Source organism: Chiloscyllium punctatum, chromosome 2, assembly GCF_047496795.1.
Source record: "Chiloscyllium punctatum isolate Juve2018m chromosome 2, sChiPun1.3, whole genome shotgun sequence".
In the NCBI taxonomy this organism is placed as follows: Eukaryota; Metazoa; Chordata; class Chondrichthyes; order Orectolobiformes; family Hemiscylliidae; genus Chiloscyllium; species Chiloscyllium punctatum.
Window position 1 is genome coordinate 155899411 of NC_092740.1, and position 17468 is coordinate 155916878.

General features: G+C 40.0%; 1 protein-coding gene across 7 annotated transcripts in view; it reads right to left on the reverse strand.

The window, feature by feature from the left end:
* dock8 (dedicator of cytokinesis 8) overlaps positions 1 to 17468 on the reverse strand; it is a 273640-nt gene that overhangs the window by 87647 nt on the left and 168525 nt on the right. For all 7 annotated transcript variants that reach the window (XM_072590904.1, XM_072590857.1, XM_072590877.1 and 4 more), the window contains 4 exons: positions 15770 to 15887; positions 9345 to 9415; positions 5342 to 5486; positions 3366 to 3467 (listed from right to left, as the gene is read on the reverse strand). In XM_072590904.1, the coding sequence (XP_072447005.1) occupies positions 3366 to 3467; positions 5342 to 5486; positions 9345 to 9415; positions 15770 to 15887 (436 nt within the window). The remainder of the gene's footprint in view (positions 1 to 3365; positions 3468 to 5341; positions 5487 to 9344; positions 9416 to 15769; positions 15888 to 17468) is intronic.

Genomic DNA, 17468 nt, shown 5'->3' on the forward strand with positions numbered 1-17468 from the left:
TGGTGCAGGCTCAGCGAGAGGTGCAATATCATTTGAGCAAAACTCTAGACAAGGTAGTCTAATACTGAATAAGAAAGTCTGCTTTCTCTGCAAATACATTTATATTGCAATCTCACTGTGAACCATACATATCACCATGATAAGTCAGCCAGTATTGTTCAAAAATTATTAATGGGATGTGGGCATCACTAACTTAGGTACTATTTACTGCCCATCTTTAAGTGCCCCGGAGATGGTAGTGGTTGTTGTATTGGCCTCTGTATAGTTGGGGTATAGTACTGCTCCTTTTAATGCTGCGTTTAAGCCTGTCTAATTATCAGCGATAAAGAACAGACCACCAGTGAGCCTTAACATGAATAGGAACATGTCTTTCATGATTAGAAGCATTTTATTGCATGATGGTAACATACTTGCTAGTTAGACAGAATTGTTTAAGACTTTTAGGAAACAGAGATGAAACTTTTGATCCCATCAGGATCTTCTGCGTGACTGCCTGATTCTCCATCAAATATAAGGTTTAGATGATACTGCTTGTTTTTAGGATATCATGTCAGCTTGAAATAACATTTTATGACTTGGTCGAAGCTTAATTTTAAAATAGTTTTAAGTTCTGTTATGAGGACAATTAACATGACAGCTGCTTGCAAGACCTGCCTCAATGATCTAAAGGTGTATTATCTTTTGAGCAAAACTCTAGACAAGATAGTCGAAGGAAGGATCTAAATTAAACTACTGTACATATTTTTTAAATTAACTGACTTCGTCAATCAACTAAACATTCAAATATTTTTTAAAAACTTCCCGAGATTTTGCCAGGAACATTTGTTCTTGGTTGTTTATGCTGCTGGGCATGTTGGGTGCATGGTTTAATGATAAATAGCATTATTGGTAAGAGGATATAATATCATTTTCACAACTTCTCTGCATCTAAGAGAATGTGTCATTTGTTCAAACAATGAAATGTTTGCTCCTGGGGCTGAGGAAACAGTGATTAACATTTGGCTTTGCCTCTGTGACTCTACAGTTACAAAGACTGGGTGACACCTGATGATCCTCATTTCAAAACATGGAAAAAGTTAATATGAGCCATGAGAAGGAATGGACATCCCTTGGATTTAGGGGTAAGAGTTTAAAACTCAGTATTTTGTGGCTGTGTCACCATTACAGTTGCTTTGATGGCATAATTTACCTTCATCTCAGTTCACCATAACATCAGGTCAGAGAAAGGAGAAGAAAGGCATAATTTGTGCTGGAAGTTTTCATGAGAGATTAGACCATGAAGGATAAGAAACATCCATGTTGTCTTCAGTAATTGTTTGTTGGCTATTTATAGTGTTGTGTTTCATAAATTCTACCTGATTCATAAAAACTAGCTATTTGTATTATTCATATGCTTCTTACCCAGACTATTTTTCCCGGTAATTAACAATTATTTATTCACATACAGTGGTTAGCACTGCTGCCTCACAGCGCCGGAGACCCGGGTTCAATTCCCGCCTCAGGCGACTGACTGTGTGGAGTTTGCACGTCCTCCCCGTGTCTGCGTGGGTTTCCTCCGGGTGCTCCGGTTTCCTCCCACAGTCCAAAGATGTGCAGGTCAGGTGAATTGACCATGCTAAATTGCCCGTAGTGTTAGGTAAGGGGTAGATGTAGGGGTATGGGTGGGTACGCTTCGGCGAGTCGGTGTGGACTTGTTGGGCCGAAGGGCCTGTTTCCACACTGTAAGTAATCTAATCTAATCTAATCTAAAACTACTTTTTACATCTGACAAATGCAGTTAGTCTAGAGGTTGTCTTGAAATATTGGGAGGGCTGTGGCTTGAGAATGGTTAACTTTGATTCTGATCTTCTGTAAATCCTTTCTCATTGCAGAATCTTTATTTCTTCATCGGAGTTGAAATTCTACAAAACCTGGTAGCTGGTCTATTACATCAACCAGTCATGTTTCACTCCACTGATTGATTTAACTTCCGAAATTGGACAGCCATTGCAGATTGCATTAGGAAGCCTTTTTTTCTAAATCGGTCAATATTTTGTTCATGGTTATTGGATAGAATTTGAATTTTTGACTTGAAGCACTATTTATTTGGTGAACCTCTTAGAAGGTGTCTGTGCTTTCTTTGATAGCTTGGAAATTTATATCATATTCTATTCCTAATAATGTATTAACTTGTTCAGCTTCAGATTTTTGACTTTGAAATAACTCCATATCTCAAGAAATGGCTTCTCTAAGATGTCCAATCCAATGTTTTGTTTAGCCCATCTTTGACAGTGAATCTTTTTGTAAGTATTATTTCTCCTTCCACTTCTTCAGAATTTGTTTGTTTATTATTATTCCTTTCAAAGCATGTTTATATTTCAATGCTATTTGTAATCTGCCTTCAAACTTCTATCCTTGCATTGATCAATGTTTTTTCTTAAATGTTGTTTTTAGTTGGTTTTAGGTATGAATACTTTTGAAAGTTAACAATGTGTGGCATTTTCTTTGCAAGCTTTTAAATTTTGTATTAAGACAATACTCTATGAAACTCTTCTAAAAATCCTTTAAATTCAGTTCACTTGCAAAAACATGTTGTCTTATTTCTTTAAGTTTTGAATGCTGTTAAGTAGCAGTAGTGTAACTCTATGCTATTTATTGGATGTTTCCAAATGCTTCAGCGATTAAAACAGGGGGTTCCTCCCTTGTAGCGAGTTTCCCACCGTCTGCATTTTTTGGGCAAAATGGGTGTTTTCTTGCCTTTCACAGTCCAAACCACAATGGCTGCAGAATCTTTCCACTAAAATTGTGGCTTAAATTATGCATCCTTATTGTCGTAAAGTCTTAACATTTTTCCAACTTACTTTTGCTGTTAAATTTCACCTTCAAGTCTTTCAAATGTGCCCATTGTTACCTTGAGTGAAACTTTTCAGGTATTGTGGCCTTCGAATAAATTAATTTTCGGGCCCTTGCTCTGTTCACTGTAGCTATGCTTTCAGAAGCCTACTCCTGATGGCAATGATGGTCGTATTGAAGGATAAGGACATTCACATTGACCCATTCTTTATATATGGAGTCTGTGTGGACTTTGTTTTCAAATATCCAGATGAACTGGAGGTTGGTTGTGTCATTAAGCTCAATTTTACACCATCCAAATTACATTATTAGGTAAAAACAATGACTGCAGATGCTGGAAACCAGAGTCTGAATAGAGTGGGGCTGGAAAAGCACAGCAGGTCGGCAGCATCCAAGGAGTAGAAAAATCGACGTTTCGGGCAAAAGCCCTTCATCAGGAATAGAGGCAGGAATCCTGCAGGGTGGAAAGATAAATGAGAGGGGGGTGGGGGTGGGGAGAAAGTAGCAAAGAGTACAAAAAGTGATTCACCTACCTCTGGTGAGTGCATGGAGTATTTGTTGGGAAGCCTTTCCAAGGCCATTGGCAGGCAGTAATGGCCTGTCTGAAGACGCTCATTCATAAGAATTGGTAACCACTAGAAAATGATAAACAATTAATCATTTTGTTGAACGTTGCTGGGCTTATTAATATGATTTCCACAATTGTGTCAGTCAATGTATCAATGAATATAACCAATTCTGATGTATCAATCAAAATCTGCCTAAACCCACTATAACTAACACTGCAGCTGAACAAGCTGAATGTCAGAATTACAGGCTGAAACTAGAGACAATGGCGGCAGATGGTGAATTCTCCACTTTAGAATCCCCTCAATTAATTACACTCTAATAATGCAAGAGACAAGTCTAGATATTCTACTCCAAACAAGATCCTGTATAAATTACAGGGAAGAGCTATATCTGGTACATGTAGACTCTTCTGTCTTAACAGGAAGCCTTTTGTCACATTTGTGGTCTTAATTTTCTTGTAAATATTATAGCTTTTGTATTAATGCCTTTATTACGTCACATTCCTCATTTCATTTGTGAATATATCAAAGCTAAGAAGGCAACACTGATGTTGAAAAACATCTCAATGGATCAAATTCTTGTTTACTTGCTGGCATTTAATGCCTGCTCATTTTTCATTTGCAAGCTTTTAACTTGATGATTGGTGGTGGTTATTTCTACTTGATGATTGGTGGTAGTTATTTCTACTTGCTGATTAGTAACTTCCTGACCTATTCAGTTGTGAGATTTACTGTTTGAAGAGCATGCGAGTTGATTCGGTGTTAAGTGTTGCACACCAATAAGCACTCTTCTAAGGATGATCCTTAAAATATAACAACTCAAAATAACTATAAACCAAACTGCTTTATAGTCAATTCCAGTCAGAATTTTTTACTTTACTGCTTCCAATTAATGTATGGGATCAGATTTAAAATTCTGCGTTCCATTTATTATTTCATATCGATCCCACATCATAAACCTGCTGTGTACCAGATAAATTGCCCAAAGGCAATAGAAAATTGGTTTCAAAAATAAGTAACCACTATTTAAATTATTTTTCTCCTCCCATTTTCTTTCTGATGCCTTTTCTTGTGAAAGTGGTAAATTACCTGGGGAACTGTTCCTTAAATAGCAACAAATCACAAATGTTTTAATCCAGTGACCATTAATCGTGTTGACAACCAGGAGAGCAAACCCCAGATATCCTTTTAACCCCAGGACAGTGTACAACTGAGGCAGTTTCTAACTAGTGCCCACAAATATAATTTATTCAGCAAAGGCCAAGGGCTGGTAATTGGGAATCAGAGCTTTGGCTTATCTTCTGTTCCCAACCTTCTAGACCAGGGGACATTGAGGTCAAATAAAGTAAACAAAAAAAACCAAACGAACTGCAATGGTTGAAATCAGAAACAAAAACAGAAATCGCTGGAAAAACTCAACAGGTCTGGCAGCATCAGTGGAGAGAATCCACAGTCAACATTTCGGGTCTAGTGACTCTTCCTTAGGAGATGTGGAGGTGCCGGTGTTGGACTGGGGTGGACAAGGTCAGAAGTCACACGACAGGTTATAGTCCAACAGGTTTATTTGAAATCACAAGCTTTGAAGTGAAAAGGTAGCAGCGCTCCAAAAGCTTGTGATTTCAAATAAATCTTTTGGACTATAACCCAGTGTCATGTGACTTCTGACTTCGTCCTCACAAGTTCTGAGGAAGGATCACTCAACCCTGAACGTTAACTGATTTCTCTCCATAGATGTTGCCAGACCTGCTGAGTTTTTCCAGCTAGTTTATGTTTTTATTTTTTGTGTTTGAGGTCAAGTATAATTCTTCATTGGATAATCATGCTACAGTCATGGCCGGTTGAGCTCGCTGTGAGATTCTGTGTTGATGACAATTGTATGAAACCATTGGGATCTACTGCACTGTGTTAACAAAAAACACTCTGTAAATGACATAACTTACTGAGTAGCCAATCAGAGACTCCACTGAGCCTCCTTGGTTTGGTTTCTGTTGACAGCTGATGTGATAGAATGTAAACAGCAAATGGTGTTTTTCTGTAATCTTGGCTGGAAGTTTAACTTTTACTTCCTCATAAAAATCAGGAGACCTGCAGTACAAGAAAATACAAATCAATTCCCCTTCTATATTGTAATTTAGACAGTATCCTGAGAACACAATTTAATAGTTTCACAATACAAAACCTTCACTCCTGTTTACTGCAGCAGTATGGACATGAATTGACTTCTACACTTTCTGTGTACCACACTTTTCAAGCAAATATGGAACCTATCTGTTGCAGACAGTTGGTGTTTATCATATAATATTGGGTTAATTATAACCACATTCAAGAATGTGTGGCTGCATTCAGTTTATATTATAGACCAATAATGACTTTGCTCTTTAATGTTACTGTATTGTTAAAGAATTGCTACGTATTTGTTTAAGATATAACCTGGTGTCTTGAATTGATTGGTTATTCAAAAGTCTGGTTTGGAAATATTGGAGTCAAATTTGAGGGTATGGTTGATGTTGGGACATTTGAGTAAATTTATGGAGGTGATAGACAGATTTTTCATTAGTAATGGAGGTCAAGGTGTTGGAGCAATTTAGTAGCGACTTGTAGTAATATATTGTTTTGTATCTAGAAGTGTAGCCATATGTCATATATCAAAATGGAGTATTAAGTATATAGGCATGATGGGATTTAACTGCATTTCTGTGGATAGTCACTCTAAGGTGGCTGAAGAGGTTCTCTTCTTTCAGAAAGGGAGTGATGTAATAACTGGGCCCAAGTTTGGTACAAGGTTGAGTAAAATATACTACGTAGGCCCAAGGATAATTGATAAAGAGGGATGGGTCTGGTATATATGATGAGATCTTGGCATGACCCAAAGCTGTCCATGTGCTAATCATACATGAGGAACTTGATGTGTATGTCATCGATTAACAACACAATTGCTTTTTGACAGTCAAGGTGGACTAAAAGTGAATGAATAAAATATATGTTTTCCTGAAGAAATGTTAACTCCGATTTTTCCTCACAGATACTGACAGACCTGCTGAGTTTCTCCAGCAATTTCTGTTTTTATTTCTAATTTCCAGCACCCACAGTTCCTTCAGTATTTTTGTCTGACTTCATTTTGTTCAGTGGAGAAATGTCTGGACTGACCATGCTCTCTCTCCCCAGCAACGAACTCTTCGACAATGGTAATGGACCTTAGACAATGAGTGAATTATTTTGTCATTCTGCCCCTTCACACACAAACATGTTTGACCAGAAACGTAAGCAAAAGTAAGTATTTCATAGAAACAGTTTGACTTTAGGTGGCACTGACACTTGAATGACACATTGACACTTAATTGCGCCTGAATCAGAAACTCTTGGTCATTACTTATATTTAATTATCATATTGTTGCATATAACATTTGCAATTTAGTAAGATACACAATTTTTTTAACACATATACACACACCCAAAGAACCATGAAAACGTTGCTAAGCTAGTATTCAGCCTGCCCACTAAATACAATGTTAACACTGCACTTTGTAACTGCCTATTAGACAAATATCATTAGAAATGCAAACACTACAAGTCACGATGAATTCCTGTTTTAATGTGGGATAATGGCAGTTCAACATGACTGAATTAGAGTTTGTGTGTAGAAGGTTTCTAATCTCCAGTGCATCAAGTTTATTTAGGAAATGTAAAAACCAACCTGTGAGATTACAGCAAAAACTAAAGTAGCTTTTTCTGCTTGCCTATGGAATTATCATCAATGACATAGCTTTACTTGGTTTTCAAAGTTAAGTTTAAATTTAAGTGATGCAATGTACACCTTCTACTATTTTTGGTCTTTCTAAAGTAATGGCATATTATGGTGCATGAAGTGCTGTAAAGACTCAGTTGATCTGGAAGCATTCCTGGAAGGGGGAAACAGAGTTACTGCTGACTCAAATAGAACACTTCAAATCTGCTTCTCTCGCTAGATGTTGCCAAACCTGTTGATGTTTCTCCAGCATTTTGTTTTCATTTCAAACTACCTGAATCCAGAGTATTTTGCTTTTGATAAAGGTTATGGTGAAGGCTATTCTGTTTGCAAATTCCATTGAATAAAATATTGCAGTTCACTGACCATGAAGGAGGTTTATTTGGGTCAATCTCAGCAGTGCCTTGCTGTCACTTGATTTGTCTATGCTGCAATGCTCATGGCCAGCACATTGTCACATTGAGCTGAATGTTACTGGTTTCTGATCAGTGCCAGTTTGGTGGAGAGATTCTTGCCACAAAGCCGAGCAAGTTTTCTCACCAGCTCTTAACAAACTCACTGCGTTATTACACAACTCATCCCCCACGGCAAGTACCACATCTGGTTTCTACCCCTTCTTACCACGTACCATTCCCAGAGCAGCCCGCTCCCCATCGGAGACCTGGGAACTGACTGGCATCCCTGGTGCCAGCACCATCTTTCATTGTGCACCAGAGGAACCCGCCAGTCCAGAGCTGCCCTGTGCAGTTCCTGGTATTTACCCAGACACGGCAGTCTGGGAGAGGTTTAGCACCCGGGTTTATGGGGATGTTGCTGCAGCTCCTGCTGGATAGGATGGTGCTGCTGTGGAACTTCCTTCAGACCCAGGTCTAGCAGTAAAGGCCAGTAGGTAGCTAGGTTGGTGCAGTTTTAGCCATGTGCAGCAATGCTCAGCACTTAGACGATCAATGTCCTGCTCGACTCTCTGTTAAACAACAATCGCACTGTCTTCTCTCCAATATTTCACTCCATTACAATACCCACCTCCCACCAAGGGTTATGCTCTGCCACTCTCACTATTGTCTGCCAATATTTTCCCTCACTTGCCCTCACCCACCCCAGTCTGTGACATAACTAATCCTGTACGTCCTCGACATGACTACCCACCCTCTTGGGAAACCACCCCACCTGTACCACCTGCAATAGCTTTGCCATTTCCACCTCCCGTAATCCCTGCCTCGCTCTCATTCCAGCAGCGAAACAACCAACAATATGCCAGAAAGACTCAAGGTGGTTGGCAGGTTGCCCAACGCTCCACTCCTCAACCTGTATCAGCAGAGGATCTGACTCTGACAACCCTGAGCAGGGCTTTGTCTGCCAGAGGAAGCTGCACTTGATTTACTGTTCCGGGATCCTGAGTGACGAAAGCCTGTGAATACGCACAGCAAGCTTACTGGCTTTCTATCTGTGCTAAATAGCAGAGCAAGAGACGAGTGATAGGAGTCTAGTATCTCTGGCTGTGCAGGCAGACAATGGATGTAGTGTTGAAAAGTGCATTGCTGAAAAGCACAGCAGGTCAGGCAGCACCTGAGGAGCAGGAGCATAAGCCCTTCACCAAGAAGCCATTCACTCTCCTGCTCCTCAGATGCTGCCTGACCTGCTGTGCTCACTTTCTCTCAGACAATGGATGCAGGGACTGTCTCCTTAGTCCATCAAAAAATTGACCCCTCAGCAGCTAACAATATAAGGTCCTTTTTCTTAATTTCTTTTTAGCTACTTTTTAAAATCAAAAATCCAATTGTTTTTATTTTCATACCTGTGAGGTTTTGTTCTGCACAATACTTACCCGTTTGAGAGACTGTGCAGCTCTGATGAAGCACCACAGGGATTTTTTATTGTACTGTAGCCGGACTGAACAGAGTCTTAAATTTGGAAAAGATTACATTATCTTTATTTTCTCAATGTTTAGGAAAATGCAGAGGGAGGCATTAAGCAGAGGGCAAAAATATGTACATATACATGGTTTGTTTTAATTATTTGTATTTGTTATTTGTAAATTCATTGACTGTAAAACAAAGAACTGCAGATGCTGGAAATGAAACTCAGCAGGTCTGGTAACATCTGGGGAGAGAAAGCAGAGCTAATGTTTCAGATCCAATAACCATTCTTCAGAACTGTCATTGGTTGATGCTTCCAGTTACACAAAATACAGTACTTACTTGTTATGATAAGTAATTGAAGTGTACATTTCTGAAACAAACTCTGCACTGCTTGACTTTCCAAAGATAACCTGAAATTTAAAAAAAATGTAAAATCAGAGCAATTGATGAATGACAAATGAATGTCCAAATGAACGTCCAGGATGATCAATGTCTGCATTTTTATAAATGACCTGGAGGAGGGGTTAGAAGGCTGGGTGAGCAAGTTTGCGGATGATACGAAAGTTGGTGGAGTTGTAGACAGTGAGGAAGGATGTGTCAGGTTACAGCAGGATATAGAGAAGCTGCAGAGCTGGGCAGAAAGGTGGCAAATGGAGCTCAATGTGGGTAAGTGTGAGGTGATTCAGTTTGATATGAGTAACAAAAAGATGGGGTACTGGGCTAATGGTCGGATACTTGGTAGTGTGGATGAGCAGAGGGATCTTGGTGTCCATGTACACAGATCTCTGAAAGTTGCCACCCAGGTAAATACTGCGGTGAAGAAGGCATATGGCGTACTGGCTTTTATTGGTAGAGGAATTGAGTTCCGGAGTCCTGAGGTCATGTTGCAGTTGTATAAGACTCTGGTGCGGCCGCATCTGGAGTATTGTGTGCAGTTTTGGTCGCCATACTATAGGAAGGATATGGAGGCACTGGAACGGGTGCAGAGGAAGTTTACCAGGATGTTGCCTGGTATGGTAGGAAGATCGTATGAGGAAAGGCTGAGGCACTTGGGGCTGTTTTCATTGGAGAAAAGAAGGTTTAGGGGTAACTTGATAGAGGTGTACAAGATGATTAGGGGTTTAGATAGGGTTGACCATGAGAACCTTTTTCCACGTATGGAATCAGCTATTACGGGGGGGCATAGCTTTAAATTAAGGGATGGTAGGTATAGGACAGATGTTAGGGGTAGATTCTTTACTCAGCGAGTCGTGAGTTCATGGAATGCCCTGCCAGTAGCAGTGGTGGACTCTCCCTCGTTATGGGCATTTAAACGGGCATCGGATAGGCATATGGAGGATAGTGGGCTAGTGTAGGTTAGGTGGGCTTGGATCGGCGCAACATCGAGGGCCAAAGGGCCTGTACTGCGCTGTATTCTTCTATGTTCCAAGTACTGCTGGTTTCTTTTACTAGTCTTTTTGTTCCAGAAAATATTTAAAGTTTGCCATTGTTTCTTTTATTAGGAATAATGAAAGCAACAGAATCCAATCCAAGGTTACTATAGGAAGCGAGGGAAGAGATTGCTGAGCCTTTGGCGATGATCTTTGCTTCCCTACTGTCACTGGAGTAGCATCAGATGATTGGAGGGTGGAAAATGTTATTCCTTTATTCAAGAAAGGGAATAGGGATAACCCTGGGAATTACAGACCAATCAATCTTATGTTGGTGGTGGACAAATTATGGAGAGGATTCTGAGATACAGATTTATGATTATTTGGAAAAGCATAGCTTCTCATGGTAAGCTCATTCAGAAAGTAAGGAAGCATGGGAAACAGGGAATTTTGGCTGTCTGGATACAGAATAGCTGACCCATAGAAGACAGAGGTTGGTGGTAGATGGAAAGCATTCAGCCTGGAGCTTGGTGACCAGTGCTGCTCCACAGGGATCTGTTCTGGGACCTCCGCTCTTTGTGATGTTTATAAGTGACTTGGATGAGTAAGTGGTAGGGTGGGTTAGTAAGTTTGCCAATGACACAAAGGTTGGTGGAGTTGTGGATAGTGTGGAGGGCTGTTGAAGGCTGCAACATGACATTGACAGGATGAAGAGCTGGGCTGAGAAGTGGCAGATGGAGTTCAACCTGGAAAAGCGTGAAGCGATTCATTTTGGAAGGTTGAATTTGAATGCAGATTACAGGGTTAAAGGCAGAATTCTTGGCAGTGTGAAGGAACAGAGGGATCTTGGGGTCCATGTCTATAGATCCCTCAAAGTTGCCACCCAAGTTAAAAGAGTTATTAAGAAGGCACATGCTGTGTTGGCTTTCATTAACAGGGGATCGAGTTTAAGAGCCGCGAGGTTATGCTCCAGCTCTATAAAGCCCTGGCTAGACCACACCTGGAATACTGTGCTCAGTTCTGGTCACCTCATCATAGGAAGGATGTGGAAGATTTGAGACGGTGCAGAGGACATTTACCAGGATGCTACTTGGATTGGAGGGCATGTCTTATGAAGAAAGTTTGAGTCAGCCAGGACTTCTTTCACTGTACCGAATAAGGATGAGAGGTGACTTGATAGAGGTGGACATGATGTTGAGAGGCATAGATAGAGTGGATAGCCAGAGACTTTTTCCCAGGGCAGAAATGTCTATCATGAGGGGGGCATCATTTTATTGTGATTAGAGAAAGGTGTAGGGGAGATGTCAGAGGTCGGTTCTTTACTCAGAGAATGGTGAATGCATGGAATATACTGCCAGCGGTGGTAGGAGAGTCTGATACATTAGGGACATTTAAACGACCCTTGGATAGGCACATGGAAGATAGTAAAATGAAGGGTACGTAGATTAGTCTGAACTTAAAGTGGGATAAAAGGTCGGCACAACACTGAGGATCGAAGGGCCTGTACTGTGCTGTAATGTTCTATGTTCTAAATTGATTAGTGTTATTTTGCTACTTTCAGTTTCCAGTTAAAGATCATCTCATTAAAATCCTTTATTCTTTTTCACTCTATTAATTATTAATCTACTAATTATTAATCATTAATTATTCCCTATCATTCCATTTCCAAGAAGTGAGGTGCTACACTTTTGTTCATTGTTAACATCTTAAGCCGACAAATGTGTAAAAGTGATAAAACCTATCTTATATCTGTACATAGAATCATAGAATCCATATAGTGTGGAAGCAGGCTATTCAGCCCATCAAGTCCACACCAAATCTTTGAAGGGCCTCTCATCCAGACTCACCCCTCTACCCTACCTCAATAACCTCTAACCCATCTAACCTGCACACTGTGGGCAATTGTTCTTGGCCAATCCACCCTGACCTGCAAATCTTTGGACTGTGGGAAGAAACGGGAGCACCAGAAGGAAACCCACGCAGACACGGGGAAAAAGTACAAATTGCACACAGACTGTCACCTGAGGGTAAAATATACAGAAGTGCTGAAACGATCTGAACTACAAACAATCCCTGAAGTGAGAACTTACTGCTTTATTTACTTTACATGTTAGGCATTGCATTTTTGGACTCATTACAAGAGTCAAATTCCCAAGCTCCTTCTGCCCCAATGCGAGATAAACAATTGTCTTAATTCTCAAAGAGCTTCATTCTTGATGATAGAGGAGACCGGCAGATTAGTGGCAGAGACAAGCCTGGGGCGTTTGCAACAATTGAGTTTGATAGGTTAGGGTCTGAGCTCCTTCTCCCATACCCCCACACACCCAGTCTTTGTCATCACATGGGCGATTACCACACACAACCCATTGTCAGCTATTAGCAGCTATTCATTCTCCCAGGCTGACCTTTACCCAATCCTTTGTTTGCCCAATTGTGTTTTTCCCTCTCTCTGCGCTCCATTCCCACCTTATGTTTCCTGCCACCACCCCACGACCACAGCCCGCACCACCTATCTTTAGCATATCTAACAAGCTTTGCTTCGTTATAAACAGTTTTGAAGAAGGGTCACTAAACCTGGAACATTCTGCTTCCCCCCAGATGCTGTCCAACCTGCTGAGATTTTACAGAAATTTCTATTTTTGCAATCATCCGTGGCCAGAAGTGCCGGGCAGATGATCCATCTTGGCTTCCTCCTGCAGTCCTCAGTAACATCCTCATCAACCCCTGACAATATTCTAGTAATGGTACTGAAGACTTGTGCTCCAGAGTTAACCATGCCCGGGCCAACTTGTTCCACTATAGCAACAACACTGGAATTTACATGGCAATATATAAGATTAGTTGGAAGATTGGTTAGAAGATTGGAAGATTGGTTGGCTATGTCCTGTCCAGAAAATGTAGGACAATTCCAACCCAGCCAAGGAAATAGAATGGAATGGGCTGTTGACAAGGCTATAAAGTGACAATTGCTCAGCAATAAACCACCCCCCAGTTGCACCAGGGCCACTCAGTTTCTGATTTAAATTCAGTCTTTGTCTGAACATGGGCAAAAAAACTGAATTCTAGGGTAAGGTGAGAGTCATTGCCCTTGACATCAAGGCAGTGTTTGATCAAGAGCGACATTAAGAACTCCCAACAAACTGAAGTCAAGGGAATATTCTCCATTCGTACATAGCACAAAGGACGATGATTATATATTGGAGGCCAATAATCTCAGTCCTAATATGCCACGATGTGGAGGTTCCAGTCTCGGTCTGGGTGGACAAAGTCAGAAGTGACATGACACCAGGTTATAGTCCAACAGGTTTATTTGAAATCACAAGCTTTCGGAACACTGCTCCTTTGTCAGGTGTGTTATTTGAATGGGCTGGTCAGATCCTTTGTTCATACCAGCTGCATGTCCATTTGACACACTGAACACTCTGGAGAAGAAGAAAGGGGAACTTAGCTGAAATGTTCACTCTCTTCAAATATCCAATTACAAGGTGGGAGATGAAAGACCTTTTTTTTAAAAATTCAAAATAACGTCACCTTGTCCTCCTGTAGCTATATTAACCAATTCTCTGATATGTTATCCTGCAAATCAGGCTCTGTGCCAGGACCACCCATCGGTAAAGCTTAAAATTAACCACAAAGAGGAGCAGCTATTCTAGACACTGACTCGGCATAAAACATGCTACTTAGGTGAGGATATTCCATTGGTGTGCCTGTTTTAATTTGATTTGTACTGACTTGTCCTTAATGGCCACAAACTCATTGGAGGATGAGGAGAATTTCCTCTTTCTGCTATTTGTAGGGAAACCAAAGATGAGCAGAAAAAAAGTATATTTTTGGTTTTTCAATCAATAGTTTTAAAATAAAACTATCTGAATAATCAGTTGCTATATAGATAAGCTGAAATAAAACAAAATGCACGTAAAGCTGCTAAAATAGCAAAGGTACTAGACTTGTGAACATTAGATAGTCAGCAGATTTTAATTACAATGTTGTTGCCTTGCATCCACAGCCCCTGATCTTAGGCATACCCATAGTCATCGTGTCATAGAGTTGTACATCACGGAAACAAACCCTTTGTTCCAACTTGTCCATGCTGACCAGATATCCCAAATTCATCTAGTCCCATTTGCCAGTATTTGGCCCACATCCCTTGAAACCCTTCCTATTCATATACCTATCCAAGTGCCTTTTAAATGCTGTAATTGTACCAGCCACCACCACTTCCTCTGGCAGCTTATTCCACACATGCATCACCTTGTGTGTGGAAAAAGTTGCCCCTTAGGTCCCTTTTAAACCTCTCTCCCCTCACCTTAAACCTAGTTTTGGACTCTCCTACCCTGGGGAACATACCTTGGCTATTTATCCTATCCATGCCTCTCACGATTTTATAAACCTCTATAAGGTCACCCCCTCAGCCTTTGATGCTCCAGGGAAAATATTCCCAGTCTATTCAGCCTCTCTCTTTAGATACATATATATATTATGGAATCAATTTGTCCACATATACCAAATTGACCCCATTCACAGTTTTGAAAATATTTCTGAGGTTTCCTCTTAGTCTTTGCTTTACCAGAGAAAATGTGTTCAATCTTTTCAGATAATTAGATCTTGATGTGTTTTATACTGTGCTAAAAAATAGACAAGTCATGGTCTAGAAACAGGCTATTCAGCAAACTTTCACTTCTATTCTACATGAGCCTTCTCCAACACTGTACCTCGTCCCACTCTGCCTCTGTGTAACTCTGCGTTTCACATCAGGTATAGGGGTTGGTTAGCGGAATTGGCTGGACAACTGGTTTGTGATGCAGAGTGATGTCAACAACATGGATTTAATTCTCACACCGGCTGAGATCACTATGAAGGACTCCCCTTCTCAACCTCTCCCCTCACTGGAGGCACAGGTACCTCAGGTTAAGCGAACACCAGCCGTCTCTCTCTAATGAGAAATCATCCCTCCCAGTCTGGTAAGACTATGGTGACTTTACTTTTACATTTTAGATTTCAACTTTAGCACAGTCCTAACCTGCTCAATCCTTCTCGATTATTACATCCATTCAATTCTAGTAACACACTTGTAAAACTTTGTTGGACTTTCTCCACTGTTGCTTTTTCTTTTGTGTGCATTCCAGTTGGCTAATTGTTGTTAAGTCAGAGGCAATAATAATATCCACTCTCTCCTAGAGCTAAAATAATACATTTAAAACAATTTAAAACAAGGCTACCACAGACCTTGTTAAATACAACTTCAAATTGAAACTGAGCTATATAACAACTCAGAAGTTTTAAGACTGCTAGAGAAGGTCATACACCTCCGAGCTATGGTGCTCAACTTGTGAGTCCAACCTCAAAGTGCTACAACACTCACACACAAAAAAATGATTATTTTCATTACATTACCTGCATGGGATTATTCAGATCCTCATCTGCAAAGAACTGGATTTTGATTGTGATATTTCTAGCAGAGGCTAACCGATTGCCAAAATTAAGCCGCTGTGGATAGACATAAAGTAGATTCCTGCAAATAAATGAGGAAAAAAATGGCAAAATAGTTACCAGCAAAGCAAGGTCAACAAAAATAAGTGAGGAGGCAGAGGTTACTTTAGAGAAAGAGACTTTTTAAAATATGATATTAAGTCAAACTAATGTTGAATGCTAATGCAAAACTTAATTTCAAGAAATGCTGATTTTTATAATTGTTGGAATATAGCTTAAAATTTGTTTGGCTTCGATACTTTGCTGTAAATGCTGTAGTACTGAATAAAACAAGGAAGAAAAATCTAAAACTAAATCAAAATTTGGAAGTGCTGGAGAAGCTCAACAGGTCTGGCAGCATCTGTACAGAGAGAAAAAGAGTTAATGTTTAGAGTCCAGTAACTCTTTTTCAGAGCTGTTTCAGGATGTTAACTGTGTTTTTCTGTCCACAGATGCAGCCAAACCTGCTGAGTTCCTGCAAAGACTTGTGTTTTAGTTTCAGTTTTCTAGCATCCACAGTCCTTTGTTTCATTCAAAAAACTGAATGTTTTGTTTTGTGGAATAAATGAACAGCCAGTTCAAAACATGAATTGTTCAAATGAAAGAAAACACAGAAATCTATCGCAGTACAGGCTTATTTTCCCAAAGAATCCTCACTTCCAGTTGTTGACCTCCTACATCACATTAACAGCCCCTTGTTCTGTTTTGGAATGCTTTCTTATCAATGGAATCTATATTCTGTTTGACCCACAGATATCCCAAGGTTTAGACTATTCTGCCATTATCAGTAACAGATATCATGAGAAGTTCTCTTCTTGCCAAGGAGGTGAAAGCTCAAGGATGTGTAGAGTGAGAGTTGGTTCCATTATTCTCAAGGCACTGAGCATTGTCCTATAGTGGTTTTTGCCTTCATTTTCAGGTGTACAACATTTGCTTTCAATGTGTTAGCTTATCAAAACATATTGTAAGATAGTTTCAAAAAGAAAAATTAGCATTATTTTCCACATTTATATTTCACACAGACATCTCTTTGTTTTCTTTTCATCCAAAAAAATGTGTAAATATCACAAAGAAATGTGGAATGTACAGAATGCAACTTCTATCGATGAGTACAGGGTTAATCATTCATTCTTACTTCATACACCTTGCAGTTTTCATGCTAAAGAAAAATCAGAAATTCTGACAAGTGCTTTCTTACCACAGTTTCTCATCAACCATTCTAATTGAATTATAATTCGGAGGTGCCGGTGTTGGACAGGGGTGTACAAAGTTAAAAATCACACAACACCAGGCTATAGTCCAAAAAGTTTAATTGGAAGCACTAGCTTTCGGAGTGACGCTCCTTCATCAGGTGGTTGGAAGCACTAGCTTCCAATTAAACCTGTTGGACTATAACCTGGAAATGAATGATAGAATATTATATGTACCATGCATTCATGATAACATGGTACAGTATAAAGTTGATCACACAGTTAAAAGTTTGCACAGTAGCACCCATGATGATGGACTGGGTAAGATTATTGTCAAACGTAACAATGATCTATGTCGATAGGAAGATTAGGAAGTTATTTTTTAGTCTGAGCATGTTAGCTAATGTCAACAGGGATCGCAGTTGAATGAGGTC